This window comes from Ambystoma mexicanum, chromosome 1q (assembly GCF_040938575.1).
Source record: "Ambystoma mexicanum isolate Mex_15411 chromosome 1q, UKY_AmexF1_1, whole genome shotgun sequence".
NCBI classification, from domain to species: Eukaryota; Metazoa; Chordata; class Amphibia; order Caudata; family Ambystomatidae; genus Ambystoma; species Ambystoma mexicanum.
In genome coordinates this window covers 475,324,557-475,343,190 of record NC_090922.1, presented here as the reverse complement: position 1 = coordinate 475,343,190, position 18,634 = coordinate 475,324,557, and the positions used below count along the sequence as shown (strand labels likewise).

The window sequence follows — 18,634 nt, the reverse complement described above, 5'->3', positions numbered from 1 at the left end:
CCCCCCATACCCAGCATCTAGAAACTGATGTGCGCAAGAGAAGGTAGCCTAGGTGCCTTCATCTACCACACACATTAAAGAGCAGCTGATGGCAGAAAAGAGTGCAGTTTATGTGTGCTCTCCTGGCCTGTTCACTTCCCCATATGAAGCGGGAAAAGGTGGCGGTTCTTTGCTTTCCGGTGCTTTGCTTGGTCTGTTTGTTCCTTTAACCTGTTGATAGTGGGGAAGTGGGCATGGCAGGGAAAGTACAGGAAATCCAAAGGGAGAGACGTTTGTCATCCCTGCAATTTTCAGTATTTGTAAAGCTCTCTCATTTCGTTGGCATTGGCAGCAGAAGCAGGAAGGCTGGTGTGGCAAAGAAAGCTACCTGTGGGCTGCCTCCCACTCTTGGTGTCCGGCTGGGAAGCCAGGTATAGGGCACCGGAGCCCCACACCCTGGTTCCCCTGTGGGATGTCTGATCTAAGAGGATTTCCTTTCCCACATTACCCACATCATGAAGGGCTTAGTCACATTGCTTTGGCAGCAGGATAAAACACTCCAGAGCACAGCACAGCTCTGCAATACCAGATGCTCGCTATCACTTTTGTCTGCAGCAGCCAACTCACGTCATTGCTTTTTTGCAGGGTCCCTGCCATTCTTTGTTGATCTCATGTGTGAGGAATTTGGCAATCTGCACGGTGGGTTTGTAATTTGTAATTAAATGGAATGATGGTAGACCAACCTGAGGAAAATATGTGGTGCCAATCCACACACATTTATCTATGCTCACACCATGACAAATGCATAGACCCATGCCCTCTGGGTGGACACAGCCTACAGGCACAGTATGCCCCGTCATAGTTAGTTGGAATGTGACAGCCGGGAGTGCACCATCTCCTCTCCAGGAAGGGGGGAGTACCAAGCTTCCCCCTGCCCTGGCCAGCCTGATTAATTAACAAAATTTACCCGGATCCGCACTGCTCTTTTGTTTGGGCCTGCAGCTGGTGACAGTGCATAACATACACATTAGAGGGTACTTCAAACAGGCCCACATGGAGGCTGGCTGCAGAGGTTCAAAAAGGAGACAGGAAACCCCAAAAACCTTTCATATGTAACTGTCAACCTGAAGCAAGCTCCCACCCTCAGTGTCAATGACAGTGACCTGTGATATCTGGGAATGCATGTTTACAGTAGGCCACACTGGTAGGGGGACCCCATTAATACTATCGAAGAAGGTAGACCTGCCACCTTAATCAGGAACCCCAGAGAGATCCATTAACCAGAGAAACTCTTTGATCAACAACAGACAGGAAGATGGATGGGACTTAGTATCACACATTTCCCCCCCTTTACCTTTCCTGTTGCAAAGCACTCTGGTCATGACCTCATGCATACAAGAGATTGTGGTAGGGACCTCAGGATTGGTTCATTAAGGTAGGTTTAGCCTACACCAATCACTGTGGCCCACTTGGCTTTAAAAGCAGCCTGAGCCCCTCTTTTGACAGATCTGAAGACTTCAGTTGCAGTTGCAGTAACAAAGAATAACTGAACCTTCGACCCTGGCTGAAGGTACAGTCTGCCTAACATCTTCCACCAGTGATGGAAGGTCATGATATCCATCATCCATAAGCATCATCCCTCCCTTAAACTTCTCCCAGTGAACAGAGGGAGAAACAGAACTCAGAGGACCCTCCAGCTGCTCCAGAACCGGTACTCAGCCACCACATAGCATGCCCTGCTAGGCTATGCAGCAAGCTTCCTGGATAGGTAGTGCCAGAAGGTCTCAGTACCTACAACCAAGGACAGGGCGTCTCAGGAGGATAGCTCAGGGGCAATGTGCTCACCTTGGAAGCAAGACGACACGGAGCAACACAGGTTCGATCCCAGGGTCCGCGCTTAGATACCTCTGAGTATTAAGCGTGTTATAAATAACCTATCATAACATATCAAGGCAGCTGCCTGCAACACACTGCTCAGCTTTGGGCTTTCTGCCTTAAAAAATGACACAAGCCTATTGGAGAAGGACATTTTAGAGCCAGTTGAGTTCCTTGAGCTGCTACCAACTGCAACACTGACTGTTGTCAAGCCGCAGTCGCTTAAGGACATCCAAGATGTCTCAACCAGTGCTTTAGAACCACCGATCAGCACTGAGACAACGATTCTTGACCCAGAGCCACCATGTAAGCCAGCCTGCAGCCATTAATGCAGCTTCGCTCGCTGAACCGTCTTGCCGCCCAATACCCGATGCTGATTTACATCTTGAACTCTATCACAGAAGCCTGCAAAGTGTCCTGAAACAGACTGGACCCTGTCGAGCACCAAGAACACCTACAGTATGATGTACATTGTGGTTATGTCCCCCTGGTCCTTCCCGGAAGGTCCCTAGAGAAATATTAAGAGCCATTGCTCCTTTCTGCTGAAGCCAAGTAAGCATAAACTATCGTGGTTATTAACCATGCAGACTACCCTCCTGTCACTGTCCACAGTGCAACCCTTTTCCTTCTTTGAAGCTGTCTGTACTCCTGCATTTCTTTACAGGGTGGGTTGTATTTCATAGTGTTGTTAGTCTGTCTGTTGTGATTAATAAAGTAGATATTTTAATACAACCTTGACAGGACACTGCTTCTATCATTGGGTAATAAATGTATTTTTGCTGTGTGCAACTAACCAACGATCCACAACCTTGAGGAGATAAGCCTGCTGTTCCGTCCACGTTACCAAAATTGAACAAGGAGGTTTGCAATTTGCACGTTATTCCAATCTGTTCGGATCCCTTCTGGTGTATCAGATGTGTGGGGCCGATTTATGGTTTAGAAACCAATACTCACCCTTGGACCACTGGTACCCTGGAAGTCACATCATGCCTGCATGCCCTTTCCCTCAGTATTGCCATCAAACATCTCCCTTTCCTAAAACTATTTCAGGTATTGCCTGGCCTAGCCTATGCGATCCTTTAAAAAAATAAGGCTTATTCTGAGACCCTTCTTCCTATGTTGGGCTCTGCACTGAGAAGGCAGAGTTCATTCTGGGACATGTTTTCCTCTGGCTTTAGCTATGATGAGTAAGGCAGAGTGCATTTTGGGGCATGAAATCAGATGTGGAGACATTGTTTGTTTATTTAAATTTATAAAGTGCACAGCGGCCCTGGGGCATTGTGGCGCTGTTGCAGGATATTGGCTTAGAAACAGCTTGAACAAGTTTAACAGTACACATTTCGGGATGTTAAACAGTAGTAATGCAGTAGGAGTGTTCCATGTTTACAGAGGACCACCATACCGGTACATGGGTAATCTGTGGGGTGCATTTACAGGCCCTAACAGAAATCCCTGTCACCTGAAAAACGACATTAAACAATGCCACCAAAAATGGCTGTGCTTTGTTTTCCCTAGCACGTGTGGCAAGCACTTCAATATTTCATTCAGAACGGCTCTGCATTTGTTTTTCTCCATCTGAATAATAAGAAGTTATGCCCTGCAATCAGAACGGCTCTGCGTTGGTTTTTCTTCATCTGAATAACAAAAAGGATGCACTACATCCAAAACAGCCTTTTCTTACTGTTAATGCACATGAGGGGCAAGGATATCATCATTACAACCTGACACGGCTTTTGTTTTCCCTTTCATGTGAACCGCAGCGCTCAAAACAATGCAAATGAAAAAAGCGGCTTGGTTTTTCCTTTTTATTCCGTGTCAAATCAAATAACCCTGTGCAGTACCCCTACATGTCAATGCACCAGCAGCAAACGCAAACCCACTCAAAAGGACAAATCAAAAGAATCTCATGACCTACAGAACCGCATTTCAAACAGATGAAAAAAAGCTGGCACACATATTCTAAATAAAGAAAAATGACTTTTAAAAACCATCGTACAAGGGAACTTTGCTCGCATAGAAAATGTCAGTAAAATAAGCTGTGGGTGGGGTGTTGAATAAAGCCATGTACATTATGTTCTCCCCCACAAGACTTCCATCACCTTGTGGCTCAGAATACCAGTAAAACCAGTTTTTGGGCTCAGGCACAGAACTCAATTGACAGCCTTGCCTCCCACGGGATGTCACGCCAATAAGTGAACCATTCCACAACGACATGTGATGTGGCTGATGGCGTGATGATTCTCTGCTATGCCAGACTAGAAGGCAGTACTAGGAGGGAGTACAAAGAAAGCAAGTGTGTCTAGTGCTTGACCAAGAAGTGCAAGTTCCTCCAGCACCCATTACCAAGGACAAACTGACAAACTTCAAAGGGTATAAAGTCTTTTGTTGCAAGATGAGCCAGGGGAAACATTTGGCTGTGGGGGATGAAGCACCGCCCTCCCACATGTGACAGATCCTCCAAATTGGCATTAAAGGATTGATTCCTTTAAGGCATTTCTCCAAGCACTCAAAATAAGAAATCATTTATTTTTATGATATTTTTCCATGTGATTTCCAGGGGGTCCTGAAGAGACTAGGTACATGTTCCTAGAACTTTGTGGATTGAAATGGGCAGTAAATACTTGTTTCTGGCTGATTATAAATGGGACCAATATGAAAGTTGGAGGAAAGATGGAGATGGACATTATGAACATGTCTAATCATTTGCAGAGTTATCACCATTATGCATTTCATGAAAAAGACATAAAGGTGCTAAGGGGCCATGCAACCTTGCACACAGTTGGCATTCGGCTTGCCTTATTCCCTATGACCCCGTGAAACCGCCTATCCATTTCTGATGACAATGTCTAATAGAAATATGAAGTTATGGAACATAACTGGGTTTTGTCAAAAACTGACCTAAGAAACTAAGAACTGTCATAAATGCAAAATAGACAGATGGTGTTCCATCCCCTTGAACCAATGATGCCAGGGGCGGGGAAAGGAATGGTAGGCTGTTCTATCCCAGGGTAGGAGTAACTCTAGAGTACTCCCCTAGATTGTAAAATGAATTATGTCATTTGGGCTATATAAGGGGGGGCTTTACTAGACAAAGGGACAGACACACACACACACACACAAGAATCCGGGGAGGATGGAGATGATGCAGCTGATCCCATCCAAGAGTGCAGAGACCAGACCCCTTGCCCAGCTGTCCAGAGAGTCCAGAGGTCCAGCTGGCTGTCCAGAATCCCATCCAGGAGAGTACAGAGACTAGACTCCTTGCCTTGATGTCCACAGGGTCCTGACATCCAGCTGACTTTCCAGAATCCCAAACCAAGGCTCACTTTGTAAGTAGCAAATAACCCCAGTCTCAAATTGCATAAACTTCTCCTTTTGTAACATTGCATCCAATATTTTCCCCATTGAAACACCATTGTAAATCCCATTGAAACCCCAGTGAGAATCCCATTGAAAATCCCATTGAAAATTCCACATTGCAAGAATAATTCATTCACCTTCCCACAGTAGAATCTGTATTAGCCTGTGTAGGTTAGCATATTCCCTGTGATAAATATCTCAGTGGTCTGTATAAATCCTTAGCATTATATTGAAGTAAATCAATTAATTCCCCATTGAAATTCACGGTTCGAGTTGGTTAAAATTCATAATTACCCCCTTGTGTCCATTGTCTTTCCTTAATAACTATTGTCATTAAAGTGTAGCCTCAACAGAATTAATATCTGTGTAACTGAAAACCGGATTGACCTGTGTATTGTGTGCATTACCCCACAAACTTCTAACTTGCATCTGTCCTATTAAAAACCCAAACCGTAGTCCCATTGAGAGCAACCTCTTTTGCTAGCATCTTACCTTTTATGTGCCTCTGTCCTTGACAAACGATTTCCGATTTTAAAAGCTAAACCCTTACCTTAGCTGCTTGTCTTTGCAAATTCCGTGTAAAACGAATTTCCATTTGCCGTCTGTATTTCTCTTTTATATTTGCAATCTCCACAAAATCGATTTTCCTAGCTTGTTTCCACATTGCCCTGGTGTGCTGATTAATAGTCTCTAAGCTTCCCTATCTCTTCAAGTGTAGCAACGTGAATTTCTTTTCATTTTGTTCCACCGCAGTTGTGAGTAGCCGTGCGAGTAATAAGCAAAATTCCATTCTGCCGTTTTGCTCCAAAAAACGGGTTTTCACTTTCTTTTCTGGCTTCCCATCCTGGGGTGGTGGGCTTTATTCCAAATATGACTTTTCTTTCTCTATCCTTACTCCTTGCCACTGCCTTCCATTCAGAGAGAATTAAGTTAACTGATATTTGGGGGTGAGTGCTTAACCTTGGTGCCATCACTTGCTTTAAAATGGTCTGTTTGCCATTAAAGATCCCTGTGAACTGTGTTAGGATTTCTGAACCAATTGTTCCGTAGGAATCATTCCATTTGTGTTGCCACAACATCGGTGGCTGTTGTAAAATTGTTTGATTTTTCTTTTTCATTAAATCATAAATGAATAAATATCTTATATAAACTTCGGCTTGGTTCGTAGTCCATTGTGGCACATGGTGCTTGTGAAGGTTGGGTGCGAGACGGGTTGGGGGCCTACTCAAATGAAAGAACCTGTGTTTTATTAAAGATAAAAAGTGTTTTTATTGTGCACCACATTCATTGTCAGGGGAAGGAGTACCTGGCTGAAGTGTGCCGTGTTATAAAACGGTGACAGTACCTCTACTGATAGAAATGTAATTCTCTGAAATGTATTCCTGGAAGCATCCCTACTAAGTAAGGCAGTTGCATTCTATGACATGACGTTATCACTGAGCAACACTAAGTTAATCCTGGGACATGTAGTACTCTGTGGATTCTATAATGTACTCAGCAGAGTGTGTTGTGGAGCATGTGTACCTGTGATGAAAATGTACTGCCTCTGGCAAAGTGCATTCCAGGACCTATTGTCCGGATGAGGTCACCATCCGGAATGAATGAGCATGCATTCTGGCATCTAGTGTGAGTAGATGGGCTTGGAAGAGTGGGACCAACATGTAAAGTGTGTTTGGCATATGAGCTGGCCATACGCATAAGCTAGCTATTGATGCCATATATGGCTGCACCTGACATATGATAACAGTACCCGGGGGCATGGGCACACCCTACTCCAAATCTTTGAATTCCCACTGTGGACGTGAGCACCAAGCACAGCAGGAAAGATGCAGGCGCTCCAACTCCCCCGTACATGTCAAGAACAAGGAAGCTCTCTCTCCTTCCTGCTTCCTGTTTATGAGAAGCATGGAAGACTGAAGCCTGGAGGGGAGCTTTGAGTCTAGGGCTAGTCAGGAAATAGGTAAGGAAAAAAAAAGCATTTTTGTTTTCATATGTGTGTATGCATGTGTGTGTGTGAGGGTGTCAGATGTGTATGTATGCATGCTTGCTTGCAAGGGTGTCTGTTTAAGTGAGCATATGAATGAGAGTGCAGTGTATGTGGTGTGTATGAATGGGTGTGAGTTTGTGAGTGTGAGTGAGTGTGAGTGTGAGTGTGAGTGTGAGTGTGTGTGAGTGTGAGTGTGAGTGTGAGTGTGAGTGTGAGTGTGAGTGTGTGTGTGTGTGTGTGTGTGTGAGTGTGAGTGTGTGTGTGAGTGTGTGTGTGTGAGTGTGAGTGAGCGTGTGTGAGTGAGCGTGTGTGAGTGTGAGTGTGAGTGTGTGTGAGTGTGTGTGAGTGTTCAGGGTGCACGAATGGTTGAGGGGGAAGCTATATGTGTGACTGAAAGCTAAACGTGTTGCTTTTGACAATACTTGTTTCCTTTGGACCATCCCTGGCAGCCACATTTTTCCCCGGAGAATCTTTCCCACAGTTGACTTGAGAATCAATTAACCAAATGAACAGGCTGCTTTCCCATTGCACTGTTGTATCCCTTTTATAAAGGGTTATCAAATGTCATGTGTTTGTCAGTTAAGAGGGACAGATGAACATGGCCCTTGTAACTCCGGTCCCTCCCTCATCCCGGTGTTACAGAAATGACAGGTGTACATCGTTCCTGGCCCCTCCTCTGCATCACAACTGTACCACAGATGCGAGAAATGCTATTCACTCAGACAAGCATTCAAACCCTATCCTGATGATGTCGTCAAGGAGATAAGCTTGCAGACGATGGAGCAAGTGGACTGACTTAGACTATGCAGAGAGCCAATGAAGCCATGGCCAAGACCAAGACGTAGATGCACTCAACATGAAGCACACATGCATCCTTGCATGAAGCTATGCAAACATTTGAATTACTCTTAGACACGAATAACATGCTTATGACCCACTTAGATTGAGGACATATCCTCTTTGCTCTGCCTTAACATGAAACACTCAGGAATAAGATATGAAGCTTGCTTGACTTAGAATTCAATTAAAATACGAAGGCATAAAAATCAAAATGGAAGATGCAGCAGCATTGAAGTGAATGGAAGGCGTTGAGAAGATTCGAGAATGCAGGGAGAGGCCGGACTCACTGATTTAGCAAGAAAACTCAGACCTGACTGTTCATGTAGCCAGTATACATGTTCCAGTCAAGGCTATGAAGGGAGGGAGAGTTTCACGTTGGCACTCAAGGATACAGACAAAGACAGACATTAGAAACAGTCTTTTAAATAAGACACCTGCATGCACGAATATTAAAAATCCTTGTAAATATTTAGCACGGAAATAGAGCTAGTGGTCTCTACAGCCGTGACTTGAGACTGAGAGACAAAGCCTATTCATTCGAGCCAGACAGACACCTTTGTTTCCAGCCAGTTCAGGACAGACAATACAAAATAATATTAGAATGAAAGCTAGATGTACCAAGCTCAAGCTCTAGAGAATCGGAGATGGTAGCCTTATTGGTACAGACAGCTCCTTTGGGGCTGTTCTCACTACCTTGAATTGCTGCTCATGGGTTGGTATCCATCCAAGGTACCAAGGCTGAGAAGACCCTCACTGACCAATCCATACTCACCTTCCGTGCCAGTTCACACTTTGTTGCACTTACCAATTATAATGCACTAACCTGACGTGCCTTTACATTCAACATTTAGGAGGTGGTCGCAGGTCGAGCCACCAGATAAAGTATAACCAATCACAACACTAACCCCATATAGATACTATATGTAGTTTTCCCCACTAACCAACCCCAGCCTGCCTTAGGTTTTCATGGTTAATGTGTAATTTCTGATGTCACCGCCCATTAAAAGAGGTTTATTTAATTGTTTTTCTATAACACACCTAATACCGTACTTGAGTTTGGTTTCTAAACGCGGATCTGGGATTTTAACCTCTGTCGCTCTGCGTGGTCTTGCTTCCAAAACCAGCACGTTGCCCCTGTGCTATCCTCCGTTCACAAGCCTGTAACCAGCGAGAGAGCATTGGAAATCCTGTGATGTCCATGTTCTGTCACTGTTGTGATATCTCTTAATAAAAAGTTGTTTTCTGTCACATTTTTGAACTTTTCTATTTTTTGGGCGTGGGGATTTCCCCCGAACCAGGCCTCTTGCTATTACATTGGGACTTTCCCCTCCCGCACTCCCTCCCACTTCATCATGGTTGCTCTTCTGAGTATCTGTGGTAACAGTCAGAGGTGGCTAGTCTTCAGTGAAAAAAGGTTTTCCAAACAAGTCTATGCCTAGGGAAAGCCATTAGGTTTGAGACAGAGTCACATCTGATGTCATGAAGCATATATCTTATAGTGAATTGCATACATCACAGAATGAAATGTGTATATCATATACGGAAATAACGATATTGCATGGTTAAATTATGAGGTCATAGACTGAAAATTCCTATATGTAATTGCTGAGAAGTGATGATGTGCAGTGTGTGCTACATAAAAAGGGTATCCAGTGTTATTACCGAATATACAATAGAGAATTAAATTTGAATTAATACAAAATACCGAAAAATACTGAATTTGTGTTTTAAAACTATATGTCTGGTGGCGTAAGGGGTTAAATATGGTGGGTAGGGGTTTAGACAGTAGGAAACAGGGGGTTTGAGGGGAGCCCTCAAAATGAAAAACAACATATTTCTTTCGTTATTTATGATTCGTTAACATTTCATTCTGTAACTTTTCATTCTGTACAATCACAGTAATCCCATAAAAAGTAATAGGCATGCTGGATGCTTGCTTAGACCTGCAGCTTGCCATCCGCCACACATCGCTTTAGGTTATTCCCTCCTCTCTCTTATCATCCTGGACGTGTTAATGGTGCCTGGGTAGGGAATTTGGAAAGCCCACCTGAGGCTTAAGCATGATAGCAGGTCTGTGTTCTCTTTTCATACCCCTTCCCAGGCAGGATGGCATGAGCCAACTCAACGCCACACCGTTTATCAGCTTCAGAAGAATGAAATGCCCTGGTGCCTAATCCATGGTAGAAGCTTGAGGCCTGCACCCTGCACACAGAGCACTGCACCAGGTGCATCAATCCATCTTTATATTCAAATTAGAGATTCTGTGGGTTTACCTACTTAAGGAAAGGTGAAACAACAAGGGTTGGTTCGTGAGAAATGTGATGTCATAGTGCAAAGTGGATTAAATCAGAATGCAATGCAATATAATGAAACAGGGTTTGCATAGCATGGTGTCTGCCATTTGGGCAGCCTCTAGGTGCTATAGAGGTGATGGATGCAAGACTTTGAACAAGTCCTCACTGGTGTACTTGCTCTGGGCAGCCTCCCATGCCATCATGTGTTAACCTGTTTGCACCATTGCAGAGAGGGGGTATCCAGCAACTTGCAAACCTGTCTTGGTCCTAACTGTTGGCCATGTTCCCTCTCCATGGGTATACAAGCAACTCCAGCCATGTTTTGAACTTGTGGTCCAGCACTTAGGCCAGATTGCTCACATTGGTGACAGGGCTAATGTGAGCCTAATTGTGCTTGTTAATTTGTTTGTTGTGTGTCATGTTGGCAATTTGCTGTCTCTCGTAGCAGTGTGAAAACCTTGAACTTTTATATCGCTCTACTTGTTACGCCCTCTTTCTTTAACCTTCTCTGCTATTCCTCCTACCAACCCCACCATTCCTCTCTGAGGTACCCAGTATACAAGTTGGTTCGTTGAAACACCAAACATAAAATAATAAAATCACCAAGGTTAGTTTTCATGCCATGGTTTAGAAAGCTGCCCTGCGCAATTCCAATAGTTAGAATGGATACTAAGCCTTCCAACCATCGCTTTTTGGTTTGAAGTTGTTTTCCAAAGAGAGAGCGTGTGTTCTCAGATGTGCATCCCTTGCTCCTAATGCTGATGCAATCAAACTGCACACCACTAAGAGGATCAACAAGTACGAGCCATGCCGGAGGTTGCTTGTGTTCCCATGTAGGGGGGGACATAGCCTAGAGGTTCTGATGGGAGTGATCAATCTAGGTTCCCCAGTCTCCGGTTCTGTTAACTTTTCAACACCCCAGAACTCGCTTCTCACTGTTTTGAACGGAATAGCCTCCACTTTCCTTCTGTATGGTTAAAAAATAAAAAAATTGTTTTAGTGTCAATATAAAATGCTTCCCTCCACACCTACTCGAGGTAAATATAGGTCGATTTCTATAACACCTTGAGCGGTATTTGACGGAAATACTGACTGAGGTTATACCCTTTCCAGCTTAGAATTTGGCTTCGGGGGAAATCAGTGGTATTTACCAAATACTGAAATGTTTACAATTACTGCCCTGCTCTTAATGACCCCCTTAGTTCCGAATGTTATCTTTGATCAAAGTGCATGAAGTTCCTGGACTAATGACTAAAGCGCAGTGACTTCTAATCAGTGCAAAGTCACTTTGCACAGCAAATATACACGTTGCACCAGTATGTGAATCGGGGTGCTTATTGGTAGTGCAACGTCGCTTTTCCCCGCGCTAAAAGTTCCATGAATCGGGCCCTAAGCACTGGGGATACCTCCTATAACCTCGCCTGCGAGGATTAGCAGAATCATGGGTGAAGCCTAAGGGCCTGAAAAAGCCTTGATCATAAACATTGAAATCAGAAGATCACAATTCTCTGCCTTTTTAAATAAAAAACCATTGACAGTGAGTGGATTGTTAAAGACTTGTGTAACTAACCTGTGGTCCATTGGGTCAAAATCGCCTGGCACCAGTTCTGGCCTTCCCAGCATCGTTCGGTGCCCATGGTGCAGTTGGCACCACCATCGCACTTGAAACATTCCAAGCAGCAGGCTGAGGAGAGCAGAGCAGAGCATCAACAAAGCATCCCAGACTGGCACAAGGTACCCTGAACTTTATGGCATAACCCAGGTCAGCTGCTTATGGATCTCATTGTACTCAAATGGGCTCTAAATGTTGGACATTGCTATAAAAGTGCTCTGAAACTAATGCAACTACTCAAAGTTTCCATAAAGCCATATACAAGAAAAGTGTGTAAATGCGAAATGTATTCTGGGAGAAATAAGGGATGTAGCTGAGGAGTTCTATCGTGCAAGTGAAACGTTGCAGCACGAGGGGTGCATGTGCAAGGCACACTCATGACAAACACCAGGGTGGCACTAGTGTGGCCGCGTCCAATCAGCGAGCCACCCAGATATGAATGCAATCTCTTCACTTTGCTCAAACATCTAAAGCGTGAATGTCAGACAACAGCAATTTGAAAAAAAATAAATAAATAAAAGTAATGTACAAATGTGCGAACCAGAGAACAGGAACTGTACAAAAAAAGTAAACCAGATTGGGACTACATAAAGGGCAGGGCACAGATAAATGATCTAATGAGCCAATGTGCCATGCTATGTACTGACAGCGATACAAAGGTGTCATGGACAGCATTCTATGATTGTTCAAAGGAAGCGTTACTATTGTGGTGAGACCCAGACTGGTGTTACACCCCCCGCTCCCCCCTCCATGCGCCCTGGAGTGTGCAAACAAATATTTACAATGTAACTAGAAAACGTACTTTACAACAAGTCGAGGTAGGTTAGACAACTAATAAAATTATAGAATTATGTATATGTTGTGTGATTGCTTTGCATGAATTTATGAAATTTGCAAATTGTTTGCTAGTTTTAATATGTCAAGTTTGTTGAGGTTTGTAGGTTTCAGATCATTTGACGCAAGTAAAAAAATAAAATAATATATTGGGAATTTGCAACAGAGATAGAGCTGCATGTTTGGAAATGTAGCTGTATTACTTGGATGCACTACTGTTCTCAGTGGTCGAAGTAAGCGGGAACAGTCGGGAGCTGTGTTCCACTACTTTTATTTTTTACTGTTTACAGCTCCACTACCTTTTGCAACCATTTTCACCATTCCGGAACTGTTCTTTGTCAAGTTAAAGTGCACTTCTCCATTTTACCACCAGATATCAGTTACAGCTAAACGGAAATCTGCTTCAACTCACTTGGCTGTCAGCCAGCATGGCTGCAACCCTTGCAGAATGTGTTGCGCAGTGCTCCCTTCCTTCCGACTCTGTCCCCTGCTGGAGTCACAGTTGCACTACCTTTTTGGTACACTTCTATAAGTGACTGTTCTGTGAAATGTCTTTTGGCTTGATTACCTCTATTCAAATACTCCCCACCCCATGCACTCCCTCGCCCCTCCACACCAGACTTCAATTTCCACAAAAACTAAGTGCAAATAGAGCCTCCTTGGCAAAAGAGGTCAATTTTTCATAAAAAACACATTTTTAGCCTCTTGCGCCACTACTAAAAAATGGTTTAAACCTTATTGAATATCAGGGAAAAAATGTACTTTCAGCTGCCACCCTCTGTAAGACATTCAATTTAAAAAAAATCACACGCTTGGGCACCTAATATTAACCATTTGGAATACTTATTAGGTTTGTTTTCTTAAGGAGAGCCTCCATGAGAAATATGCCAGAATTCTGCTCACCCCCTACGCCTCCCTCCCTTCCCCCCTCCTCACCATACCTGGCCTCTCCTGGCTCTACCTCATAATAAACTGGAGAGGCTAGGAGTCGAGAGTGAGGTGAGAGTGTGATTCCTGTGCCATGCCCATGCTCCAGCCACCAGCACCGGTCACCAGCCCTTGCATGTGACGGAGCAGGCATCAGCCTTGGGGTGAGCAGCAGGGCTCATTGGCTCCAATGCTACCATCCTCCTCTGGAAATTATTCATAGAGAAGCAGTGGCGGGCCCACCTACCGGGACGTCTGGAGATTCTGCCGTGGGTGTCTGTGCCAGGGAGCTCTTTTATGGGGGGGGGGGCACTCTAAATATATCACATTGCTTCATGCAGCACACACACAATTAATATATGACGAAAGCAAACAGAACTCTGCTTACCTAACAGCACCCGGCACGCAGAGTTCTGTTTGTTTTATTAAAATGGGAGATGGGTGGATGGGAACCCCTAAAATGCCAAGATAAATGTGCAGCCCCTGCGGAGCCTCCTCATGGATGCAGGGCTTGACGCCTCTCATGCTGCTCCTGCAGAGTCTGCCCTGTGCAGGAGAAAGATTTCTGATTCCACTCTCCTCCAAGGGAGAAGCGTCTCGTTGAAGGCAAGATGGTACTTCAAGTTCACGTCTTGAAGGTCAGACGGATACTTTGTGTCCCGAAACACACACTACTTAACTGTCAATCACTGTTCACGTTCTCTCAGGGATGAAATGATGTCATGCTTACTCCAAGCCATCATGTCCCTTCTCTGTTTTTAGATTGTGAACATTTGGCCAGCGTTTACCGTGGTTCAGATCTACGTGGAGTTGCTTTGACGTTTAGGACCAGACCTAGCAACATTGCTTTATGTGGACCGGGGGCTTCCAGGGCCAGCAGTCTCCAGAAATAAAGTGAGCCAAAGCCCTGCCGGCCCCCGATTCCACCAAGCCAAGGCGGGTGCCATCTCCCCCACAGACGTGACGGAAGATGAGACCGCCGCCCACCCATCAAGAGGTCAGGCAGAGCAGAGTCAGGCAACAGGCAAAAGCTGTGACTGACAGACTTGCCAGCCAGTCACAACTTGAGCAACGCTGTGACTGACTGACACTTGTGCCAGTCACAGTTGCCTGCTGCCAGAAGAGCATCACCTTGGAAACTGTAACTTCCTCTGGAGACCCCCCCAAACTTTCTGTTGTTTGTTCCCTTGCAATGCGCAATGCGAGGGAACAAACAGCAGAAAGGTTGGAACAGTTACAATACATGAAAGAAAATGCATGCGAGGCTCCAAAAGACAAAGTTGCTGTTTGAAATAATTTTACAGGATACCCCTTTAACTCCCCATTCAGAGTAAAAAAGTTACGCATTTACTTGGCCAGAAATGTATGTGTGTTGATTTGTTTTAAATTTACTTTTTGGGAGGGCGGGATTTGGGGGCGGTGGCAGTTTTGAACAATAGTCGTGCTGTGGTTTTGATGTCCAAGATTTTTGTGCTGTGTTAAAAGGAAATAGGATGGTGGGTGATTAATAGTAGTTGCATTATCCACACATGGTTATGAACCAAGGGCTCCGTGCACAGTCTGTATGGTGTGATTTCAATGCGAGGGAACAAACAGCATAAAGTTTGGAACGGGGAAAACAAATGAAAGAAAATGCATGCGAGGCTCGCATGCATTTTCTTTCATTTATTTTCCCCGCTCCAAGCTAATGTTGAAATCAAATAATGTTTGCGGGTGGGCCCACTGCGTGCAAAGGCTTATCCAAAATATGCTAGTCTTTTGATCCAGTGCAGGGGTGATTTTACATTTGCCTGAGGCCAAAGGTTGAGCCCATTCAGACCTCATACGTACTTAATAATGTAGGCCAGACCAGTTTAACCATGTCGCCTTTAGGCCAAGCCCATAAATTAGGCCACGCTCACCAAGTCTTAAGCCACGCCCCAAATGAGACCCCCACCCCTCAGTTTCTTATCCCACTTAAAGCACTGCTTAGCAAACACTTGGACTCCTTCCACTCACATAAACAAACCACGCTTGAGAACACTTTCTGAGTAACCAAAATGTCATAAAGGCCCTAAGGTTCCTACTTCAACTGCGCTCTCTGCTCTCTCTTGCCACTTTGCAGTTGAGGTGGCCTCTAGATGCTACCTGCTTTTCCGTTCCCGTCTCTCCCAGTCACCCCACTCCGTTGCTTTCCTCTCTTTTCCACTGCAACCCTTCAGAGAAAATCATTTATTTTAAGCTTCCAGTAGGTTTGTCTTCACTCTTAATACATCTAGATTGTATGTTAGGCTTTTGCTTTGAATGCTACTTAATAACACCTAGATATAGGCCAATGCTCCATTAGCACCCATTGTTCCAACTTTTCCTTGGGTGGCAACCTCCCATTCTCCCTTTAGAGGGGTAGGGATTGCTAGGTTTGAGGGCACAATGCAATGTGGGACCACTCGGAAAACTCTTTCATTCAAGGGGGTGCAGGCGGTGGGCCACGTGTGCAGGCGACAAGTATAGAGATTATACACAAAAAGAACTGCGTGGTGCCCCTAAAATGGGCTCCGTGAATTAACAATGGCGCAGTGTTTAGCTGCAGCTCTGTACGCCGCAGTCTGGGAACTGCCCACTTGGCTTTAGCTGAAAGGGACAGGGCTACGAATTAGGGCTCAAGTCGAGGGTACACACGGCTGGACGGAGCACCCCCACTTTTTTCAGGAGTCCCCCCACTTTTTTCTCCTTGTTATGCACATTTCTGGTGATGCCACATTCAACTGGTATGTTAAAGAGTCCCCCACACTTTCTTTTTTTAGGACTTGACCCCTAGCTCTGATGGATATTTTACAGACAGCTCCTTTAAGGAAGCATGTTTTGCTTACACTGAATTGAATTTAAAGGTGCACAATACACAGTTGTAACACAAAATAATATAATACATTAGGAAGATTTCGTGTCTAAAACATATTACCTTGTGTGAGGAGAGCACACAATAAAAGGCAGCTGAAGGCCGTCTCCATGCCGGGATTGGCTCTTCCCCTCTTTACTCTGGCTTTGTGCAGCAAGGCGGCCTTCTGTCCAGACGTCCACGTGCGCTCTATGGTCTGACCCTGCACAGGCCAGAGGAGCGCATCGCCTAATTGCTCGAGCTTTTCAAATGCACGTCTTCTCCAGCTGGAAAGCCACGCCCAGTCGCCACTCCCTGCCTGGACCTGTCTCTATCCTGCGACCTGGTCTTAACTTGTGCAGTGCCTGGCTTCTCTGTCTCTGCTCTCCTATAACTCTGGTGTCTAGTATTATGTCTGCTGTTTTTCCCTATTTCTTGTTCTCACACCTCATGCTTTTTTCAGTTGGTCTGTTGTTTGTGGCTCTTTAGTCGTCTACTGCGGATTATTCTCTCGTTTGTTTTTCTCTCCTCGTCCATTCCCTTCCCTCAGTCCTTTTCTCACCCAATCCTTCTTTATATTCCTCTGTTTTTCCCTGATTCGCTTTCTTTTAGTCTTTCTGCCTGTCACTTAAGCCTGTCTTTCTTTCTCACTCATGGGCTACCAACGTGCCACTCTCTCTGTCAGTGCTTAATATCCTGTAGCTATAAAGGGAATTGTGCATGTTTTGCTCCTCCTATCAGGCTTCAAAAGAGGAAATGGACTAACCTCAGGGTAGGGCTCAGCCCAGCTGGCCTTGCTCACAAGGAAAGAGATATTGCTTCATTCTTCATTACATAAGGCAGGAGACGAGGCCTCTTGCTCAAGGCATGACATAGAGTGATGTGTTTTAAGGCATGAGTCAACAAGATAACCCTAGTGTCTAGAATAACTCAACTTTTATCACATACTTAATACCGGAGACCAGTATCTAAGCGCAGGACCAGGATTCAAACCTAGGTTGCTCTGCATTGTCTTGTTTCCGAGGCAAACACGTTGCCCCTGAGCTATCCTACAGGGCCAGTAATATGTATGGATATACCTCTGCTGTCCAGTTCATGAAGATGGGCTATATCCCTGCTGTCCAAGACATGAGTCAGGGAGATGGTTCCACTGTACACAACATAGGATCACTGTTTAGCTCTGTTGTTCCTGGCAATTGGTATGGAAAAGTAGCTCTGCAAACTCCAATTTGACAGTTCCTTTGGACTACAACTCCCATGTACCCTTATCATTGTCTATGTTAGTCAGGGTATTTTTGAGCACACACGGAAACTTGGTTGGAGATTACAAGTTTGTGGCTACCTTTCAGACACATAAAAGGAAAACAATGGTTGAAATCGCCTACATGCCTCCTGTTTACAGAGATGGAAAAATAAGCAATTAAGAATAATCTAAAGGGAGGGAGAGTTTTGAAGCAAAATATTATTTTTGGCTATTGAAGAGAAAATTGGGAATCTTTGGTGAAAATTCATGTATGTGAATTGACATGGGATTTGATCACACCATGCCCACTCAAGAAGCCTGTCACTGAAGGCTATCTCTTGGATGATAAAGGTTTTAAAAGAGTGAAGATTCCTCGAGCTCTTTGGAAACACACATTGTGACGATGTATGAAAATAAATGTTTGGAATACGAAGTATTTGTTTTATGATGATCAAATTTGACTTAAGGAGCTCAGGTGCACTGCACAGTGATACACATAAAGTCATTTCAGGCTCCACAATGTTATGTTAGCTGATATTGGGGTAATATTGTTCAAGTCCCATGACGATGCTTGGCAGGGGCGTAGGAACCAGGGGGAACAGCGGAACATATCCCTACAACATTTCTGAGTGGGGCAAACATTAAGATACGTCTCCCCCACATATCTGAGCTGTGCCTTGCTGGCAGATTGCATGGGAAGCTAATGGGGGTTTGATATAATGTGCAGTTATATGATAAGTCATTTATAACGCGCCTGTACACAAGTGTTTCTAGGCGCAGCAAGACAAGGAAGGGGAGGACAAAGGGGAACAAAACAAACAATCTTACT

The 18,634-nt window shown here is 44.6% G+C and overlaps 1 protein-coding gene across 2 annotated transcripts in view; it reads right to left on the bottom strand.

Annotated features, from left to right (window-relative positions):
- Positions 1-17,242, bottom strand: part of LOC138529026 (urokinase plasminogen activator surface receptor-like) — a 131,017-nt gene extending 113,775 nt beyond the window's left edge. The window contains exons 1-2 of one of the 2 annotated variants that reach the window (XM_069640809.1): positions 16,647-17,242; positions 11,906-12,019 (exon numbers count right to left, since the gene is read on the bottom strand). In XM_069640809.1, coding sequence (XP_069496910.1) covers positions 11,906-12,019; positions 16,647-16,695 — 163 coding nt within the window. In that variant the 5' untranslated portion in view covers positions 16,696-17,242. Of the gene's footprint in view, positions 1-11,905; positions 12,020-14,496; positions 14,613-16,646 lie in introns of those variants that run through there. The other variant, XM_069640810.1, reaches the window with a different exon arrangement.
- Between the last annotated feature and the right edge of the window lie 1,392 nt (positions 17,243-18,634).